General features: G+C 53.7%; 1 protein-coding gene across 2 annotated transcripts in view; it reads left to right on the top strand.

Moving 5' to 3' along the window:
• The first annotated feature begins 7515 nt into the window (after positions 1 to 7515).
• LOC142483290 (glycine N-acyltransferase-like) overlaps positions 7516 to 17479 on the top strand; it is an 87592-nt gene continuing 77628 nt past the window's right edge. Inside the window, exons 1-4 of one of the 2 annotated variants that reach the window (XM_075583383.1) lie at positions 7516 to 7904; positions 9724 to 9802; positions 9877 to 9984; positions 10886 to 11024. In XM_075583383.1, the coding sequence (XP_075439498.1) occupies positions 9725 to 9802; positions 9877 to 9984; positions 10886 to 11024 (325 nt within the window). In that variant the 5' untranslated portion in view covers positions 7516 to 7904; position 9724. The remainder of the gene's footprint in view (positions 7905 to 9723; positions 9803 to 9876; positions 9985 to 10885; positions 11025 to 17479) is intronic. The other variant, XM_075583384.1, reaches the window with a different exon arrangement.

The following is a 17479-nucleotide window of genomic DNA, read 5'->3' on the forward strand; positions in this document are numbered from 1 at the left end:
CCTTTCCATGCTCATGACTGTATTTATTCTGTTAACAACTGTTCTCCTGGAGGGTGCTTTTATTTGTTTCCAGGCCGCTGCCACTGAGCACCTAGCGGCTGTTAGGATAAAGGAGATCAGTCTGATCAGTGGTGCGAGGAGGTCCTCTAGTGGTTTTCCCAGCACGTACGTCAGAGGGTCCAAGGGGACCTCCAGTCCAAGGGTTTCATAGAGGAGCTTCTGAACTCTGGTCCAGAACTTCTGGATCTCCGGACATGACCACCAAATGTGGACCATATCCAGTGGTGGGACTCTGCCGGTTCGCACCGGTTCGGGAGAACCGGAACCTAAAATTTTCTTAGTTCCTAGAACCGGTGCGACCAGCCCTCCCTACCCCCACAGAACTCCGCACTGTGTCCTGCTGCTGCTAAGCTGTGCAGGACCCCATGTGGAGAAGCAATCAGCCGGAGCTCTGCCTCTAACACTTCCCGCATCTTCACAGTGCCAGGTCAGGGGAGGAGAGGGGGGGGGGGTCAAAGGGGTGGGTATGGAAGCCCAGAGCATGCACAAGCTGTGAGACCCTGGCGTCACTCCAGCAGTCTCTCTCCCTCTTCCCCCCATCTCTCTCCCTCTTCCCCCCGTCTCTCTCCCTCTTCCCCCCGTCTCTCTCTCCCCCCGTCTCTCTCCCTCTTCCCCCCCACCCATCTCTCTCCCTCTTCCCCCACCTGTCTCTGTCCCTCCCGTCTCTCACCCTCTTCCCCCGTCTCTCTCCCTCTTCCCCTCCGTCTCTCTCCCTCTTCCCCCTGTCTCTCTCCCTCTTCCCCCCACCCGTCTCTCTTCCTCTTCCCCCTCCATCTTTCTCCCTCTTCCCCCTCCGTCTCTCTCCCTCTTCCCCCCATCTCTCTCCCTTTTCCCCCGTCTCTCTCCCTCTTCCCCCTCCGTTTCTCTCCCTCTTCCCCCCCGTCTCTCTCCCGTTCCCCCACCTCTATCTCTCCCCCCCTTGTTTCTCTTTCCCCCCCTTGTTTCTCTTCCCCCCCCTTGTTTCTCGCCCCCCCTTGTTTCTCTTTCCCCCCCTTGTTTCTCGCCCACCCCCTTGTTTCTCGCCCACCCCCTTGTTTCTCGCCCATCCCCCTTGTTTCTCTTTCCCCCCCTTGTTTCTCTCCCGCCCCCCCCCCCACCCGTGAGAGAGAACCTGTTGCTAAAAATTTTGAATCCCACCACTGGCCATGTCTCCCCTTTGACCACATCCCCTCCAGCACAGGTCTGGTGTGCCGGGGAAGATCTGGCTCAGTCTGCTCGGGGTCAGGTACCATTGGAATAGGATTTTATAGATATTTTCTTTTGTTATGGTACAAATCGACATTTTGGTAGCTGATTCCCAGACATCCTCCCAGTCCTCCATGTCCATCTGGAGGTTAAGATCGGCAGACCACTTTTGCATATAGGAATGGGATGGGGGGGGGGGGGGAGAGTTGACTCTATCCCTCTATAAATCTCGGATACAAGTCCCTTTTGATATTCGCCTTTGAGACAGGGATTTAAATTTAGTCAGGGCGGGAAACTTAGAGTTTTGGGATAGGGCTCGGATAAAATGTCTGATTTGTAGAAATTTAAACAGGTGAAGGTCGTGTGAGTGATACTTATCTTGGAGCTCTTGGAAGGACAGAATTTCCTCTTTCTTCAGCAGATCTGCAACCATTCTAATATTTAGGTCCTGGAACTGACCGAATTGATTGCGGGAGCACCCAGGCGGGAATTCTGGGTTTACGAAGATAGGGGTGGGTTGAGAGGGGGATGCTGATAGGCCATACTTCCCTTTGTTTTTAAGCCAAATGGACCATGTGCATCTCATTGCTCCGAGTTCGAATTTCTGGGGTCGCTTTTCTTTGTTTGCTTGGGACCATAGGATAACTGGGAGGGGGGTGGGGGATGCGTGATAAGATTCTATCGCCAACCAGCAGTTGGAGGTCGGGGGATTATTCCAGACCACCGCCTGGCGTAGTTGGGCTGCTTGGTAGTATCTGATCACGTCAGGTGCGCCTAAGCCACCTCTCGTCTTTGATGATAGCATAACTGACCTCGAGACCCTGGGCTTACACCGTTTTCCGATAAATCGGAATATGTGGGACTGTATGTTTTTCAATTCTGATAGGGGTATTGTTACTGGGAGGGTCTGGAAGAAGTATAGTAAGCGGGGGAGGATATTCATTTTGCAGGAGACAATTCTGCCAAACCAGGAGATTTGGTGGTTGTTCCATGAGTCTAAATCTTTTATGATTCGATCAAATAGGGGAGGGTAGTTTGATTGGTAAAGAGATTTGTAAGTGTTGGTTATCTTTACTCCTAAGTATTTTATGTGGAAGAGTTCCATGTGTATTTATAGTTAGACTGTAGTAGTTTCCAGACAGGATCTGGTAAGGAAAGGTTAAGCACTTCTGATTTTTCCATATTAACCTTGTAGTCAGAGACCTGGCTGAATTGATCTAGTATTTTTTGGAGGTTAGGGAGAGAGATGTGTGGGTCTGCGAGGGTCAAGATTACATCGTCCGCAAAGAGGGACATTTTGTATTCCGTGTCTCCGATCGGGATACCTTTGATACTTGGTTCGGCTCTTATTTGGGCCGCTAATGGTTCGATTGTGATTGCGAATAATAGTGGGGATAGGGGGCAGCCTTGCCTTGTTCCATTTTTGATTGGGATTGGGTTTAGTTGTCCGCCTGGTAATTTAATGTATGCTGTGGGATTTTGATATAGGGCGCGGACTCCCTCTAGGAAGGGGCCTGTGAAGCCGAATTTGAGCAGAGTTTGGTCGAGAAAGGACCATTTGATTCGGTCGAATGCCTTCTCGGCATCGAGGCTCAATTTCATGGCTTGGAGAGGCTCTCACCTTGACAAAGACTGCTTATACGCAGTCGAAACATTGGAATTTTTGCTGGATTAAATATTTCTTTATTTGCAAAGACCGAGTGCCTGGACCTTCCTTCCTACCTATGTGATTTCTTGGGGATTTTGCAGGACTGTCCCCCTTGACCCGTGGGCACCGGCGTGTTATATCATCATTGTTATATTGATTGTGTGCCAGATCACCCATCTCTTATCAAGTATTACGGTCGCCAGGAAACCAATAGATATTTTTCATTAGAGACCTTCCCCGAGTATCCTCACTCTGAGAGTACCCATATAGCCCCACCCTCTGCCAACAATTTTCAATTTGTCCCAGTATCCGAAGAGGAGATTACACAAGCGCTCTTCAAACCAAAACTAAGCAGCCAATGTGGACCTAACTTACTGCAATGTTTGTTCCTAAGGCTGCTGCCTGCGCTGCACGCGTGTCTGCGAGGCAGGCGGCGCGTACAGCTGAGTCCCCCGGTCTGCAGAGAGCTGCAGGGGGAATGATGGGGGGGGGTGTGATGGGGGAGTGACGGGGGCACGGCCGTGACAACACCTGGCAGATTCGCTCTCATTGGCTGAACCGCCGGGGGTGTGGCCTAGCGCTCCGTCACAAGTCCTGCTCTCAATTTTCTTGAGAGCAGGAGTTTCCCTCAGCGCAGCGCGGCGGCCCCCCCCTCGCAGCGGGCCCAGCCCCATTGTGGGGCGGATCTTGTCCCTGTAGCGTCCGCCACAGTGGGCGCTGCAGTAGCCAGCGGGGACCTGGCCTAAGACTTGGTGCCCCAGCCATTGCCAAACTAATTGCTTCCATAGTCAACTCTAAATCCGCTGGATTGCGCCCAGTGGCCTATGCAAGCAGAAGTTTGACTCCTAGTGAGAAGAACTACCCAGTGCATAAATTGGAGTTTCTTGCCCTTAAGTGGGCCGTATCAGGAAAATTACATGACTACCTATATGGGGTCACCTTTGAAGTCAGGACAGACAACAATCCGCTGACCTATGTTCAAACAACTGCCAAATTGGATGCGACAGGTCATAGATGGTTAGCTACCCTCTCCAATTATCAGTTCACTCTGAAATATAAACCTGGGCCCCTCAACATAGGAGCCGATGCTCTATCTAGGAGACCGAGACTGGATGAGACATCCGACGATGGTCCCTGGGAAGAAATTCCAGGGCCAGGAATAAAAGCTATGTATTCCACCATGGCCATCTTAAACAACCGAGTGGCGTTCTCCGAGCTGCGAGCCGCAGATTCCTTAGGGTGCCGACCTCAAGCCCTTCCCGAAGCCTACTGTCACCCCGATGGCATGGGCATCAACCAGAATGTCATTTTCACTTGGAAAGAAGTGGTACTGACGCAAATAGATGATCCAGCGGCTAATGCTGTCTTCATTAATAAAAAGGGCTCCTCCTGATACTGTGGGCCTCCTCCTGATACTGTGGGCCTCCTCATGAGGGAATGGGATACATTTGAGATGGTTAATGGCCTCCTCTATAGAGTTGTTCGATATCACGACCATCCTGACAGACGACAACTGTTTCTACCCCGGCGCCTCGTTTTAAGATCACTACATGATGATCACGGACATTTGGGGGTGGTTAAACCTTTGGCTTAGTGAGAGATCGTTTTTTCTGGCCTAGAATGTGGGAGTCAGTGGAGCAACACTGCAGGAAATGTCTACGGTGCATACATAGAAAGACACTCCCCACCCGTGCTGCCCCAATGGGCCATCTCAAAAGCTCCGGTCCTATGGATTTAGTGTGTATGGACTTTTTGTGCATAGAGCCCGATTCAAAAGGCATCAGCAATGGCTGGTAGTGACAGACCACTACACTCGATACACCCAAGCGTTTCCCACTAAAGATCAAAAAGCCATCACTGTGGCAAAGTTTTCCAGGTCTTAGGGATATGGCCTGCAGACAGGATAGAGTTGACTATGGAAGCAATTAGTTTGGCAATGGCTGGGGCACCAAGTCTTAGGCCAGGTCCCCGCTGGCTACTGCAGCGCCCACTGTGACAGACGCTACAGGGACAAGATCCGCCCCACAATGGGGCTGGGCCCGCTGCAAGGGGGGCTGCCGCGCTGCGCTGAGAGAAACTCCTGCTCTCAAGAAAATTGAGAGCAGGACTTGCGACGGAGCGCTAGGCCACGCCCCCCGTGGTTCAGCCAATGAGGGCGAACCTGCCGGGTGATGTCACGGCCGTGCCCCTGTCACTTCCCCATCACACCCCCCGTCTTTCCCCCTGCAGCTCTCTGCAGACCGGGGGACTCAGCTGCACGCGCCGCCTGCTTCTCAGACACGCGTGTGCAGCGCAGGCAGCAGCCTTAAGAACGTACATTGCAGTAAGTCAGGTCCACATTGGCTGCTTAGTTTTCATTTGAGGAGCACTTGTGTAATCTCCTCTTTGGATACAGGGCCAAATTCAAAATTGTTGGGAGATGGTGGGGCTATAGGGGCACTCTCAGAGTGAGGTTCATGTTTGTGGTTTGGGTTGCGTTTTGCTAATAAATTAGTGGCACACCCCACAAAGTAATCGTTGAATGCATTTGCAATGTCAGTGGGGTTTGTCAGAGTAATATCCCCCTTAGTGATATTACTTGGTTGTTGATGGTTAGGAGGCTGGAATATATTGTTGATAACCTTCCAGAAGTTAGCTGGGTTTGATGTATTCTGGAGGAGATTGTCAGAGTAATATTGTGCTTTTGCATGCCTTGTTTGCCTTGTGCACATGTTCCGCAGGTATCTGTAGTGATTGAGATCCTTGGTAGTGCCAGTTACTTTGTAGCTTTTCCACAAGGCATCCCTGAACTGGTAGAGTGCTATAAGGTCAGGTGTAACCCATGGAAGGTGGGTCCCCCGTACCCTTATTCTGCGTAGTGGAGCATGGGTATCGCAGAGTTTTAGGAACTCGGATTGGAAATAGTCAAGCGCAGAATCAGGGTCTGGAATTAAATCCATTCTGTGCCATGGGCAGTTGGTAAGGTCATCCAGAAACTGTTGTGGGTTAAAGTTTCTAAATGTTCTAGTGAGGGGAACTTTAGGGCTTGATTGGGGCGGTTTAATTTTCCTTACACAGTACACTATTGCATGGTCACTGAAAATATCAGGAAGGATGCCAGAGGATTGGATTAGAGGAGAGAATCCAGTCTAGCAAGGAATGGTTGTGCGATTTCAGGTTTGTCGTTGGGAAATGAGTTGCGATAGGTTAAGTGACTTGAGTTGTATCTGGATTTTGTTGTTTTTTGGGTTGAGCCAATTGTCCCAAGAACTAGCAGCTCACTCTTCTCATTCAGAGAGGAAATGGAGCCAAGAAACTGGGTGATATCAGTCAGGGATTGTAGAGGGGCTTTAGGGGGGCGGTAGATGCCAGCAATCAGGACGAGCTTAGAAAAGGGGAGGCAGATTCTGCCAACTAGGATTTCAAAAGAGGACGGGCTTGGGGGGCAATTTAGCAGCGTTAATTGTAAGGTGTCTGCAAAATAAAATAACACCGCTCCTCCTCTCTTTGACCCATCTTTCCTAGAAATGGAGTATAGAAAGTGGTTGAATGTGGTGCTCAGCAATCAGGTATCTATCTAATGAGCATATATTCCATAAGTGTCCAGATGTAAATAAAATGTCCACAGAGTAATCACTGACAATAACTGAGAGGGGTACGTGCCTAGTGGTGTCCACTTAACAACCACACAGATTGACCCACCAATACCCACCCAATCAGTATTAGTACATAAAGCAATGTCCAGTATGAACAGGAAGAATTACAGGCACTGAGGCCCTTTACCTGTTAACTTGTGGGACATCCATAGCATCTGCGGCGCGCAATCCGTCCGAGTGGTAGGTCCAGGTGATAGCGTGTGAGACAGAGCACAGCCAGCGACTTCCAACGCTGAAGAGAGGAACAAGTCCAAGGCAACTCCAAAATAGCAAAATAGCAGATCAACATGTATTGCAAGCTATAAACAATACATGGACATGAGAATACATATAGTCCATGTATTGCAAGCTATAAACAATACATGGACATGAGAATACATATAGTCCATGTATTGCAAGCTATAAACAATACATGGACATGAGAATACATATAGTCCATGTATTGCAAGCTATAAACAATACATGAACATGAGAATACATATAGAATACATATAGTCCATGTATTGTTTATAGCTTGCAATACATGTTGATCTGCTATTTTGCTATTTTGGAGTTGCCTTGGACTTGTTCCTCTCTCCAGCGTTGGAAGTCGCTGGCTGGGCTCTGTCTCACACGCTATCACCTGGACCTACCACTCGGACGGCTTGCACACCGCAGATGCTATGGATGTCCCACAAGTTAACAGGTAAGGGCCTTAGTGCCTGTAATTCTTCCTGTTCATACTGGACATTGCTTTATGTACTAATACTGATTGGGTGGGTATTGGTGGGTCAATCTGTGTGGTTGTTAAGTGGACACCACTAGGCACGTACCCCTCTCAGTTATTGTCAGTGATTACTCTGAAGTCGCTGGCTGGGCTCTGTCTTCACACACTATCACCTGGAAATGGAGTATCCCTGAATAGCGATATTTGCATCGGGAGTTTTAGGGGTTAGCCATGTTTCTGTGAGAACGATGGCTTTGGGTTTCTGCATAAGGCACCATCCTCTTAGTCCGTCCAGTTTGGGCAGCAGGCTCCGGATATTTATACGGGCGACAGATAGACTTTTGGAATTTGAAGGGCGTATTCTCAGTTGTATGGGACAGAGTTGAAAAGGGAGGGCCTGGGTTAATTTCAATATCACCTGCTAAAGAGGGAGGACAGTGACCTGGGGTGACTCGCCCTACACCCCAAGTTACTCATCAACAAGAATGGTGCAATGCTCTGGAATAGTTAACGGTGTGACTTATTAACACACGGCTCTCTGGGGACCTTAGTCACTAATAACGGTCTTCATTACACGCGAGCGATCGCACGCTGCAGGGTATTCCTCCCCGGCCTTCAGGGAAGGGGGCGGGGGGGCGGCTTTCTCTTGGAAAGAGGAGACTGCAGCCAGGTGAAGGGAGGGCATTACATGGTGTGAGGGGGGGGGGCAGTACATGGTGTGTGAGGGGGGGGGGCAGTACATGGTGTGTGAGGGGGGAGGCAGTACATGGTGTGTGAGGGGGAGCAGTACATGGTGTGTGAGGGGGGGCAGTACATGGTGTGTGAGGGGGAGGCAGTACATGGTGTGTTAGGGGGGAGCAGTACATGGTGTGAGGGGGGCAGTACATGGTGTGTGAGGGGGGGGGCAGTACATTGTGTGTGATGGGGGGGCAGTACATGGTATGTGAGGGGGAGGCAGTACATGGTGTGTGATGGGGGGGCAGTACATGGTGTGTGAGGGGGGGGACAGTACATGGTGTGGGAGGGGGGACAGTACATGGTGTGTGAGGGGGGGACAGTACATGGTGTGTGAGGGGGGGCAGTACATGGTGTGTGAGGGGGGGACAGTACATGGTGTGGGAGGGGGGACAGTACATGGTGTGTGAGGGGGGGGGGCAGTACATGGTGTGTGAGGGGGGACAGTACATGGTGTGGGATGGGGGACAGTACATGGTGTGTGATGGGGGGGCAGTACATGGTATGTGAGGGGGAGGCAGTACATGGTGTGTGAGGGGGGGCAGTACATGGTGTATGAGGGGGGGGGGACAGTACATGGTGTGGGAGGGGGGACAGTACATGGTGTGGGAGGGGGGACAGTACATGGTGTGTGAGGGGGGGACAGTACATGGTGTGTGAGGGGGGGGTAATGTACATGGTGTGTGAGGGGGGGACAGTACATGGTGTGGGAGGGGGGACAGTACATGGTGTGTGAGGGGGGGCAGTACATGGTGTGTGAGGGGGGGACAGTACATGGTGTGGGAGGGGGGACAGTACATGGTTTGTGAGGGGGGGCAGTACATGGTGTGTGAGGGGGGGCAGGACATGCTGTGTGAGGGGGGCAGTAAATGGTGTGTGAGGGGGGCAGTACATGGTGTGTGAGGGGGAGGCAGTACATGGTGTGTGAGGGGGGGGCAGTACATGGTGTGTGAGGGGGGGCAGTACATGGTGTGTGAGGGGGGGCAGTACATTGTGTGTGATGGGGGCAGTGCATGGTATGTGAGGGGGAGGCAGTACATGGTGTGTGAGGGGGGGGGCAGTACATGGTGTGTGAGGGGGGGGACAGTACATGGTGTGGGAGGGGGGACAGTACATGATGTGTGAGGGGGGGACAGTATATGGTGTGTGAGGGGGGTGGCAGTACATGGTGTGTGAGGGGGGGACAGTACATGGTGTGGGAGGGGGGACAGTACATGGTGTGTGAGGGGGGGCAGTACATGGTGTGTGAGGGGGGGACAGTACATGGTGTGGGAGGGGGGACAGTACATGGTGTGTGAGGGGGGGGCAGTATATGGTGTGTGAGGGGGGGGACAGTACATGGTGTGTGAGGGGGGGGCAGTACATGGTGTGTGAGGGGGGGGGGCAGTACATGGTGTGTGAGGGGGGGGATTTAAGACTCAGTTTATGGGGTCTCTGGGGGGCTGGAGTGACTGCTTCAAGGTCCTTCTGATTGCGTGGGGTGGGGGAAGGGTCAGGGGGGTATTAGGTCAGATAAGGTATTAGAGCAGGGGCGGGCAACTCCAGTCCTCAAGGGCCACCAACAGGTCAGGTTTTCAGGATGTTCCAGCTTCAGCACAGGGGGCTCAATCCGTCCCTGCTTCAACACGTCTTTGACTGAGCCTGTGACTGAGCCACCTGTGCTGAAGCTGGGATATCCTGAAAACCTGACCTGTTGGTTGCCCCTGAGGACTCCCCTGTATTAGAGGGTACTTGTCACACCTCTTCTCCCCTAGGATGCCTCTTCTAACATGCAGCGCAACGCTAGCTGTCCTGCAGGGGGCGCTGGCCCGCAACTTCCCCGAGTCCCTGAAGGTAAGGCGCAGGCTGCGACGCTGACCTCTGACCTCTCTGGCCCCGCTGAGCTCTCTCCCGCTCCTGACCCGCAGGTGTATGGGGCTCTGCATTACGTGACCCGGGATAACCCCTTCAAGCTGCAGGTCGTGGTGGATCGGTGGCCAGACTTCACCTCCGTCATATGTCGCCCCCCGCAGGAGGTGAGCGGAACAGACCTGGAATAACCCCAAATAAGAATTTCTCAGAAGGGGGGATCAGAAGCCCTCGCTGTCTCTTTCTCATGTCTGTCTCTGAGATTGCTCTGGGATGTCACTTTGTAATGCCTCTGTCTCATCCCTTTTATCTCTCCTCCCTCTCTCGTATCGTTCTCTCCCTCCCCATCCTTCCTTCTCTCCCCATCCTTCCTTCCTCCCCTCTCTTCCTCCCTTCTCTCTCTGCTCTCACTCCTTTCTCTCTCTCCTCTCCCTCCCTTCTCTCTCTGCTCCCTCTCTCCTCTCCCTCCCTTCTCTCTCTCATTTCCCCCCTTCTATCCCTCCCTTCTCTCTGTGCTCTCCCTCTCTTCTCTCTCCACTCTCTCCTTTCCCCCCTTATCTCCCCTCCCTCCCCATCCTCCCCATCCCACACATCTATCCCTCCCTTCTCTCCCCTCTCTCCCTCCCTTCTCTCTCTCTCCTATCTATCCCTCTCTTCTCTCCCTACCTCCCCATCTTCCCCCTCCCTCACATCTCTCCCTCCCTTCTCTCCCTTTTCTCCCTCCCTTTTCTCCCCTCTCTCCCTCCCTCCTCATACTTCCTTCTCTCCTCCCTCCCTTCTCTCTCTCTCCTTACCTTCTCTCTACCTCCCTCCCCTCTCTCCCTCCCTTCTCTCTCCATTCCTTACCTTCTCTCCCTCTCTCCCTCTCTCTTCTCTCTCCCTCTACCTTCCTCTCTCCCTCTACCTTCCTCTCTCCCTCTCCCTTCTCTCTCCCTCTCCCTCCTTCTCTCCCTCTCCCTTCCTCTCTCCCTCCCCCTCCCCCTCTCCTCCTCCCTCTCCCCCCTCTCTCCCTCCTCTCTCCCTCCCCTCCTTTATTTGTCTGTCTTGTACGCTGCTCATCGCTTATAGCTCTCTTCCCAGGAAAGGATCGACCCCTTGGACCACTACACCAACACGTACTTCCTGTTCAGCAGGGACCCCCGCAGCCTGAGCCAGATGTTGCAAGACCCCCAAACTGTAGACTGGACCCAGAAGTTACAGATACAGGGTGAGGGGGAAGAGATGAGGGGGAGAGGAGCTGGTAACTGCAGCCTATGAGTTTGTAAACTCGCCCCATAGAAGCAATGTGAAATGCGTCAGGCGCCCGACGACTAACAGCGGGGAAATGTTTCTACCGGCCCCGGACAATTCCCCGGAGGGTTTGTTTTCATTTCGTTATTTTATTTTCACTCCACTGTGAATAGCCCCTACCCCTACTGCCCCCTCCCCCTACTGCCCCTACCCCTACTGCCCCCTCCCCCTACTGCCCCATACTTCTCTCCATGCCCCACCACTGCCCTCTACACTTCCTCTGTGACGACTCAGGAGATTCCTTCCCTTCCTCGTCCCTCTCTCCCATCTCCTGTCACTCCCTCTGCTCCTTCCCACTCCTCGTCCTTGCCTTCTACCTCTCTCCCATTGCCGCAGCGCATCCCCCGCAGGTCTCGCATACCCACGCGGTCCCTGAGTCCCTGCTATGATGCTCCCCGCTCCCTCTCTCCCGCGGTGCCCGCGTTACCTTCCCCAGCTGTTTCTCCCACTCCCTTACCTTCTTCCAGCATGGTACCCGAGGCACGGCGCTCTGCGCGCCTGGTGACGCGGCCGGTGCGTGCGCCCTCTTAACTCACGGAGGGCGCGCGCACACACTCCTCCTCTGGGCGCTGTGAACCGTCTGCCCCCTCCTCTCGGTCCCTGCGGGCTGTCTCCTTGGTGCAGCCGGTGCGTGCGTCTCTTCTGCCCATGGAGGCCGCGCGTGCACGCCCCTCCTTTGGGCTCTGTGCCCCTGCTGTTTCTTCCCCTCACTCCTTGCGGGCCGTCTCTGTGCTGCAGCCTGTGCGCGCGCATCCCCAGCTTACAGAGAGCGCGCGCACACACTCCTCTTATCCTGGCTGTCATGTCTCCGCCTCCCAAACCCTGCAGGTCATTCCCCTTACTGCCCCTTCTGTCTCCTCCTCTTCTCTCAATGACCTATCCCTATTGTCTCCCACTTCTCTCTATACTCCTCCCCTCTTTCCTATTGGTGTTCCCTCCTTTATTACCCCTGTCTGTCCACTTCTTCCCCGCTCTGCATAGTTCCTGTTTCCCTGTGTGTACCTGACCTATGCTGTGCTCCCTCTGTGTCCCTGCTGTTTCCTGCTCCTGTGTTATCTTGGATGTCCCTGGCTTTTGACCCCTGCTTGTCCTGGACTACTCTGCTCTCTGGTATCCCTGTGAACCTTGCTACGTACTCTACCTCGCTTACCTCTGGCTTCCTGGACCTGGCTTGTACTCTGACGACTCTACGCTCTGGATTCCTGAACATTGGCACACGGACACGACTATTCTGACGGACACCCCCAAGCGTTGCAAGTATATATCTAACTCTCTTCCAACAGACCCAGCAACGCTATACCACACTCCGGGCTTGCTCCCACTGCTGTGGGTGAATGGTGTCATACCGTTCCCACCTCAGTACTGGGGTCCTGCCAGGTCTGCGGGCATACAGGCGTGACATTATGCAGCGCCCAACAAACGCAGACCCCCTGAGGTGGGTACAAGTATTTCCATAGAGGCCTTACAATTTGTTAGCAATCAGCTGTCCACTGTCTCCCAGCAATTGGCTACCTTTTCCCTTCAGGAGGGTTCCACGGCTTCTACGCCACCAGTGGCTACCACCTACGCCAGTCCCGGCTCACGGATTCCCTCTCCAAATCACTACGATGGGGACCCCCTCACCTGCCGCGGTTTCTTAAACCAATGTGAGGTGCAGTTTGAGATGTCCCCCTCCCTGTTTCCAACTGGCTGTGCTAAGATTGCATATATATACGCTTTGCTCACTGGAGACGCTCTCGCTTGGGCCTCCCCCCTATGGGAGCGCAAATGCAAAGTAACGCAAGATTATCCATTGTTCAGATTTGAATTTCAACTTGTCTTTGATATTCCCGCACGGGGTGAGACAGCCGCCTTCTCCCTTTTTCATATTTCTCAGGGCCGAAGATCAGCTGCCAAATACGCCATCGAGTTCCGTACTCTGGCCGCCGAAGTCCAATGGAATGATGAGGCCCTCACCGCCGCGTACTGGCACGGACTCTCATATACGTTGAAAGACGACCTCGCGACTCATGCCCGGCATACAGCAGCGGCAGCTCTTATTCGAGCAAATGCCGCTGGCTGTATGAGGCTGGGAAGCGGGTAGCCGCGGCGCGTGGCGGCGCACTGTGACGTCACAGTCACATGCGCGCCCGTCTTCCCCGTCTTCCCCGGCTTCCCCAGGCTTCCCCGACACCCCTGGACATCAAATTAAGGTAAGCGGGGGTGCGGGGAAGCAGAGGGGCAGAGCAGAAGCCGGGCTCGGGGTCCGGAAGCATAATAAGTTGCGCGCGAGTTGGAGGGGGGGTGCGTGGGGGAAACGCAGCGGCGCGCGGTTATTACTGGCGGCAGCTGGGGTAGATCCCGGCATGCCGCCGGCATTTAGTGCGATAAAGTATGTCGCTACTGTACGTCCCTGGAGGAGTTAATCACTCTGAGCGTACGCATGGATCAGCGTACGCAGGAACGACGGCACGAAAGGCACTGTTCCCATTCTCCTTCCTCTGTTGTTTCTCACAGGTCACCCGCCACTCCTCTCCTGGCCCTGGAGGCCTCGGAACCGATGCAGGTCGGCAGTCAACAACTCCAGGCAACCGAGAGAGCGCGGCGCCGCCAGAACAGGCTGTATTTCTACTGTGCCTCTTCGGTACATCGTCTCCAGAATTGTCCCTTGAAGCCGGGAAACGGGCGCACCCAGTAAAGGTAGAGGGGCTTCTACTGGGTACTGTTTCTCCTTGCCCCTCTCCTTACGAAGCTCTCCCAAAGAAGTTCCTGCTTCCAGCCACGTTGGAAGGTCCAAACCTTTTCGTAAAGGTTGAAGCTTTCGTCGATTCAGGATCGGGTGGTAATTTCCTGGACCAGAAGTTCGCATTTGAGAATCAAATTCCCATGGTCAGAAGGAAGAGCCCTGTTGGCCTCGAGGCCATCGACGGACGACCCCTCCAGCCGGCATTCATCATTTGGGAGTCTATTCCTCTTACCTTGACCCTGGCTGATGGGCATAAGGAGGTAATTATCTTCGATGTTTTTCAATCTCCTACTGTGCAAATTATTTTAGGATTGCCTTGGCTTCAACTCCACAATCCGCGCATTGATTGGTCCGGCACTCTGCCTCTCCAGTGGCCCTCGTCCGCAGATGCCATTCCAGCAGGGACTCCCGTGGCTGTGCTTGCCGGTCTGGACTCCGTTTCTTCCAATCTATTGACCCTGCCTGCTGTGTACCATGAGTACTTGGATGTGTTCAACAAGGTACAAGCGGAGGTTCTTCCTCCTCATCGTCCGTACGATTGTCCCGTCGACCTCATCCCTGGGACTGTCCTGCCGAAGTCCAAGTCTTATCCACTCTCCGTCCCGGAAACCGAGGCCATGACTACCTAGATTCAGGAAAATTTGGAGAAGGTATTCATCTGCAATTCTACCTCCCCTGCCAGGACTGGCTTCTTCTTTGTGAAGAAGAAGGATGGATCACTGAGCCCATGCATTGACTTCCGCGGTCTCAATAAGATCACGGTTAAGAACCGGTATCCTCTCCCGCTCATTTCTGAACTGTTCATCCGTCTTCAAGGGGCCTCTATCTTCTCAAAACTTGACCTAAGGGGTGCCTATAATCTCATTCATATAAGAGAAGGAGACGAGTGGAAAAAAGCATTTACTGCTGCGGCACAGTTTATTCGAGCATTTGCCCGTTCTGTGCCGCAGCAGTAGCCTGGCGCGCGCCCGAGAGTGACGGGCGCACGCCGAAGCAGCGGAAGAGCGCCCTCCGATCGGGGCGCTCTCCCTACCGCTGCCGGGTCCGCCGGGTCCCCCGGAACCCCCTGCCGCTGTCCCGCGATCGCGGGACACCAGGGCTCCCTCGGGGAGCCCCTGGACGCGCGTGCAGGGGGCGCACGCTCCCGATGACGCGTGACCGCGCGTCTATGACGCGCGGCACGCCGAGGGGCGGCCACGAGCAAGCCGGGAGATTTCCCGGCTTGCGGTACCGACCACACTTCAATAAAGTGTGTCGGTAGTGTAACACACGTTCTGGACATTATGAATATCTTCTTATGCCCTTTGGGTTGTGTAACGCTCCTGCCGTGTTTCAGGAGTTCATGAACGACATCTTCCATGATGTATTGGGAACTTTTGTTATAGTCTACCTAGACGACATCCTTATCTTTTCTAAAAATCTGGAGGAACACATTCAACATACCAAACTTGTGCTGTCCAGGCTTCGTTCTAATCGCCTTTATGCCAAGATGGAGAAATGTCTGTTCCACCAGGCTTCTACTGCCTTCCTGGGTTATATCATCTCCAGCCAAGGCTTTTCCATGGACCCAGAGAAGCTGAAGGCGGTCCTCGACTGGCCACTCCCTAATTCACTCAAGGCTGTGCAACGTTTTCTTGGCTTTGCCAATTATTACAGGAAGTTCATCAAAAATTTTTATTCTATTGCTCTTCCCATCACCGCTTTGACCAAGAAGGGCGCCGACGTCTCATCCTGGTCACCTGAGGCCATCTCCGCCTTTGAGATTCTCAAGAAGGCGTTCGTGTCTGCTCCCATCCTTCGTCATCCGGATACCTCCCTCCCCTTCACTTTGGAGGTCGACGCCTCGGACGTAGGAGCTGGCGCAGTTCTTTCCCAGAGGACCTCCCCCCAAGAGAAACTTCACCCTTGTGGTTTTTTCACGGAAGTTCTCAGCGGCCGAAACGAATTATGATGTCGGTAACCGTGAACTTTTGGCCATTAAACTGGCTCTTCAAGAATGGAGACACCTTTTGGAAGGTTCCAAAGAACCAATCGCAATTTCACTGACCACAAAAATTTGTTATATATTGAGGGGGCTCTATGAGGGTTCGGGGATCGCGGCGCCCGTGGCCCGGCCCCTCCTCACCTTCTTCGCCTTCCGCTGCCGCTGTGGTGCGTGCCCCTCGCTGGCGCCGCTTACCTCCTGCTGTCCTGGAGGTTCCCCGCCGTCCCCGGCGGTCTGTCTTCCCTCCTGGGTCTTCCCTCTCCCATGTGGCTGCCGTGTGTCCTGGTCGCGCGCATGAACAGCGCGTGCCGGGTGAAGATAATTTATTCACTGCTCTAGCAGTGAAACCACACCCCCAGCAGACGAACAGGACCTCCTGCCAAAATAAAAGTACTCACCTGCCTGCCAATCAAGTGGACCTATCCAAGATAGCTCCACGCACTCCTCCAGGTCTGCCTCCACTTCTGATTGGTCAGCCGCACTTTATATTACCTGTCCTCTCACTCATTTCTCGACATAGTTTCCACTTGTGGATCACTACGCTGGCACTCTTTCTCATTTCTCTCAGGTCACGACTTGGCTCGGCGGACGTCTATCTCTGGCTCTCGACCCCTGCTTGGACAACGACCTTCCGGAATTCTCAAATCCCTGACCTTGGCTAAACGGCAACGACGACAGCACTTCTTTAGCGGTACCGGCAAGTATTGCTAGCTAACACCACCTGGCAACGCCTAAAAACACCACACTCCGGACACGCTCCTTTTGCTGCGGGTGCGTGCCCATATACGTTCCTCACTTCAGTACAAGGAACGGGTCTGGTCTGCGGGCAGCACCGGCGTAACATTATGTCGAGCCCACAAGACGCAGACCAGACAGACGTGGACTCTATGATGACGGCCATGTACCAACAAATCCAGGCCTTAACGGATCAAGTGGCTCTCCTCTCCCAACAGGTACAGAACCTTTCTCTTCAGGCACCACCTGTGGCTGCACCGCCGGCGCAGTCAGATTCAATATCCACTTCATCCCCAGGTCCGAAGATTCCGGCTCCGAAGCCGTACGCGGGGATCCCCACGCTTGTCGTGGCTTCCTCAACCAATGTGAGATCCAGTTCGAGATGGCCCCGCAGCTGTATTCCATGGTCGGAAAAAGGTAGCTTATGTGTACAGTCTGCTCACAGGTAATGCACTGGCATGGACCTCCCCGATCTGGGAACTGTGCCCCGATATTACCCGAGATTACGCAGCCTTCAGACGAGACTTTCGACAGGTCTTCGATACCCCCGCACGACAAGAGACTGCTTCTGATTCCCTGCTGCAGCTTACACAGGGACGTCGGCCTGTGGCCTAATACGCCTTGGATTTCAGGACCATAGCAGCTGAGACTCGTTGGGGTCAGGAGGCCTTAGTCTCCGTCTTCTGGAAAGGCTTATCGGACTCCCTGATGGATGAACTTGCTTCTCAACCCAGGCCGGGACTTCTGGAGGACCTCATCACCCTGGCCATTCGTATGGACCAGCGTCTTCAGGTACGCCGCGCTCAGCGTCAGCAACCCCGGTCTACTCCTTTCCGTGCTCCTTTCTCTAGGTTCTCTACTACCCCGAGACCCGTCTTCTCCCCGCTGCCTGCGCTGGAAGCCTCAGAGCCGATGCAATTCGGAGTCC

The sequence above is a fragment of the Ascaphus truei genome, unplaced genomic scaffold, assembly GCF_040206685.1.
Source record: "Ascaphus truei isolate aAscTru1 unplaced genomic scaffold, aAscTru1.hap1 HAP1_SCAFFOLD_315, whole genome shotgun sequence".
In the NCBI taxonomy this organism is placed as follows: domain Eukaryota; kingdom Metazoa; phylum Chordata; class Amphibia; order Anura; family Ascaphidae; genus Ascaphus; species Ascaphus truei.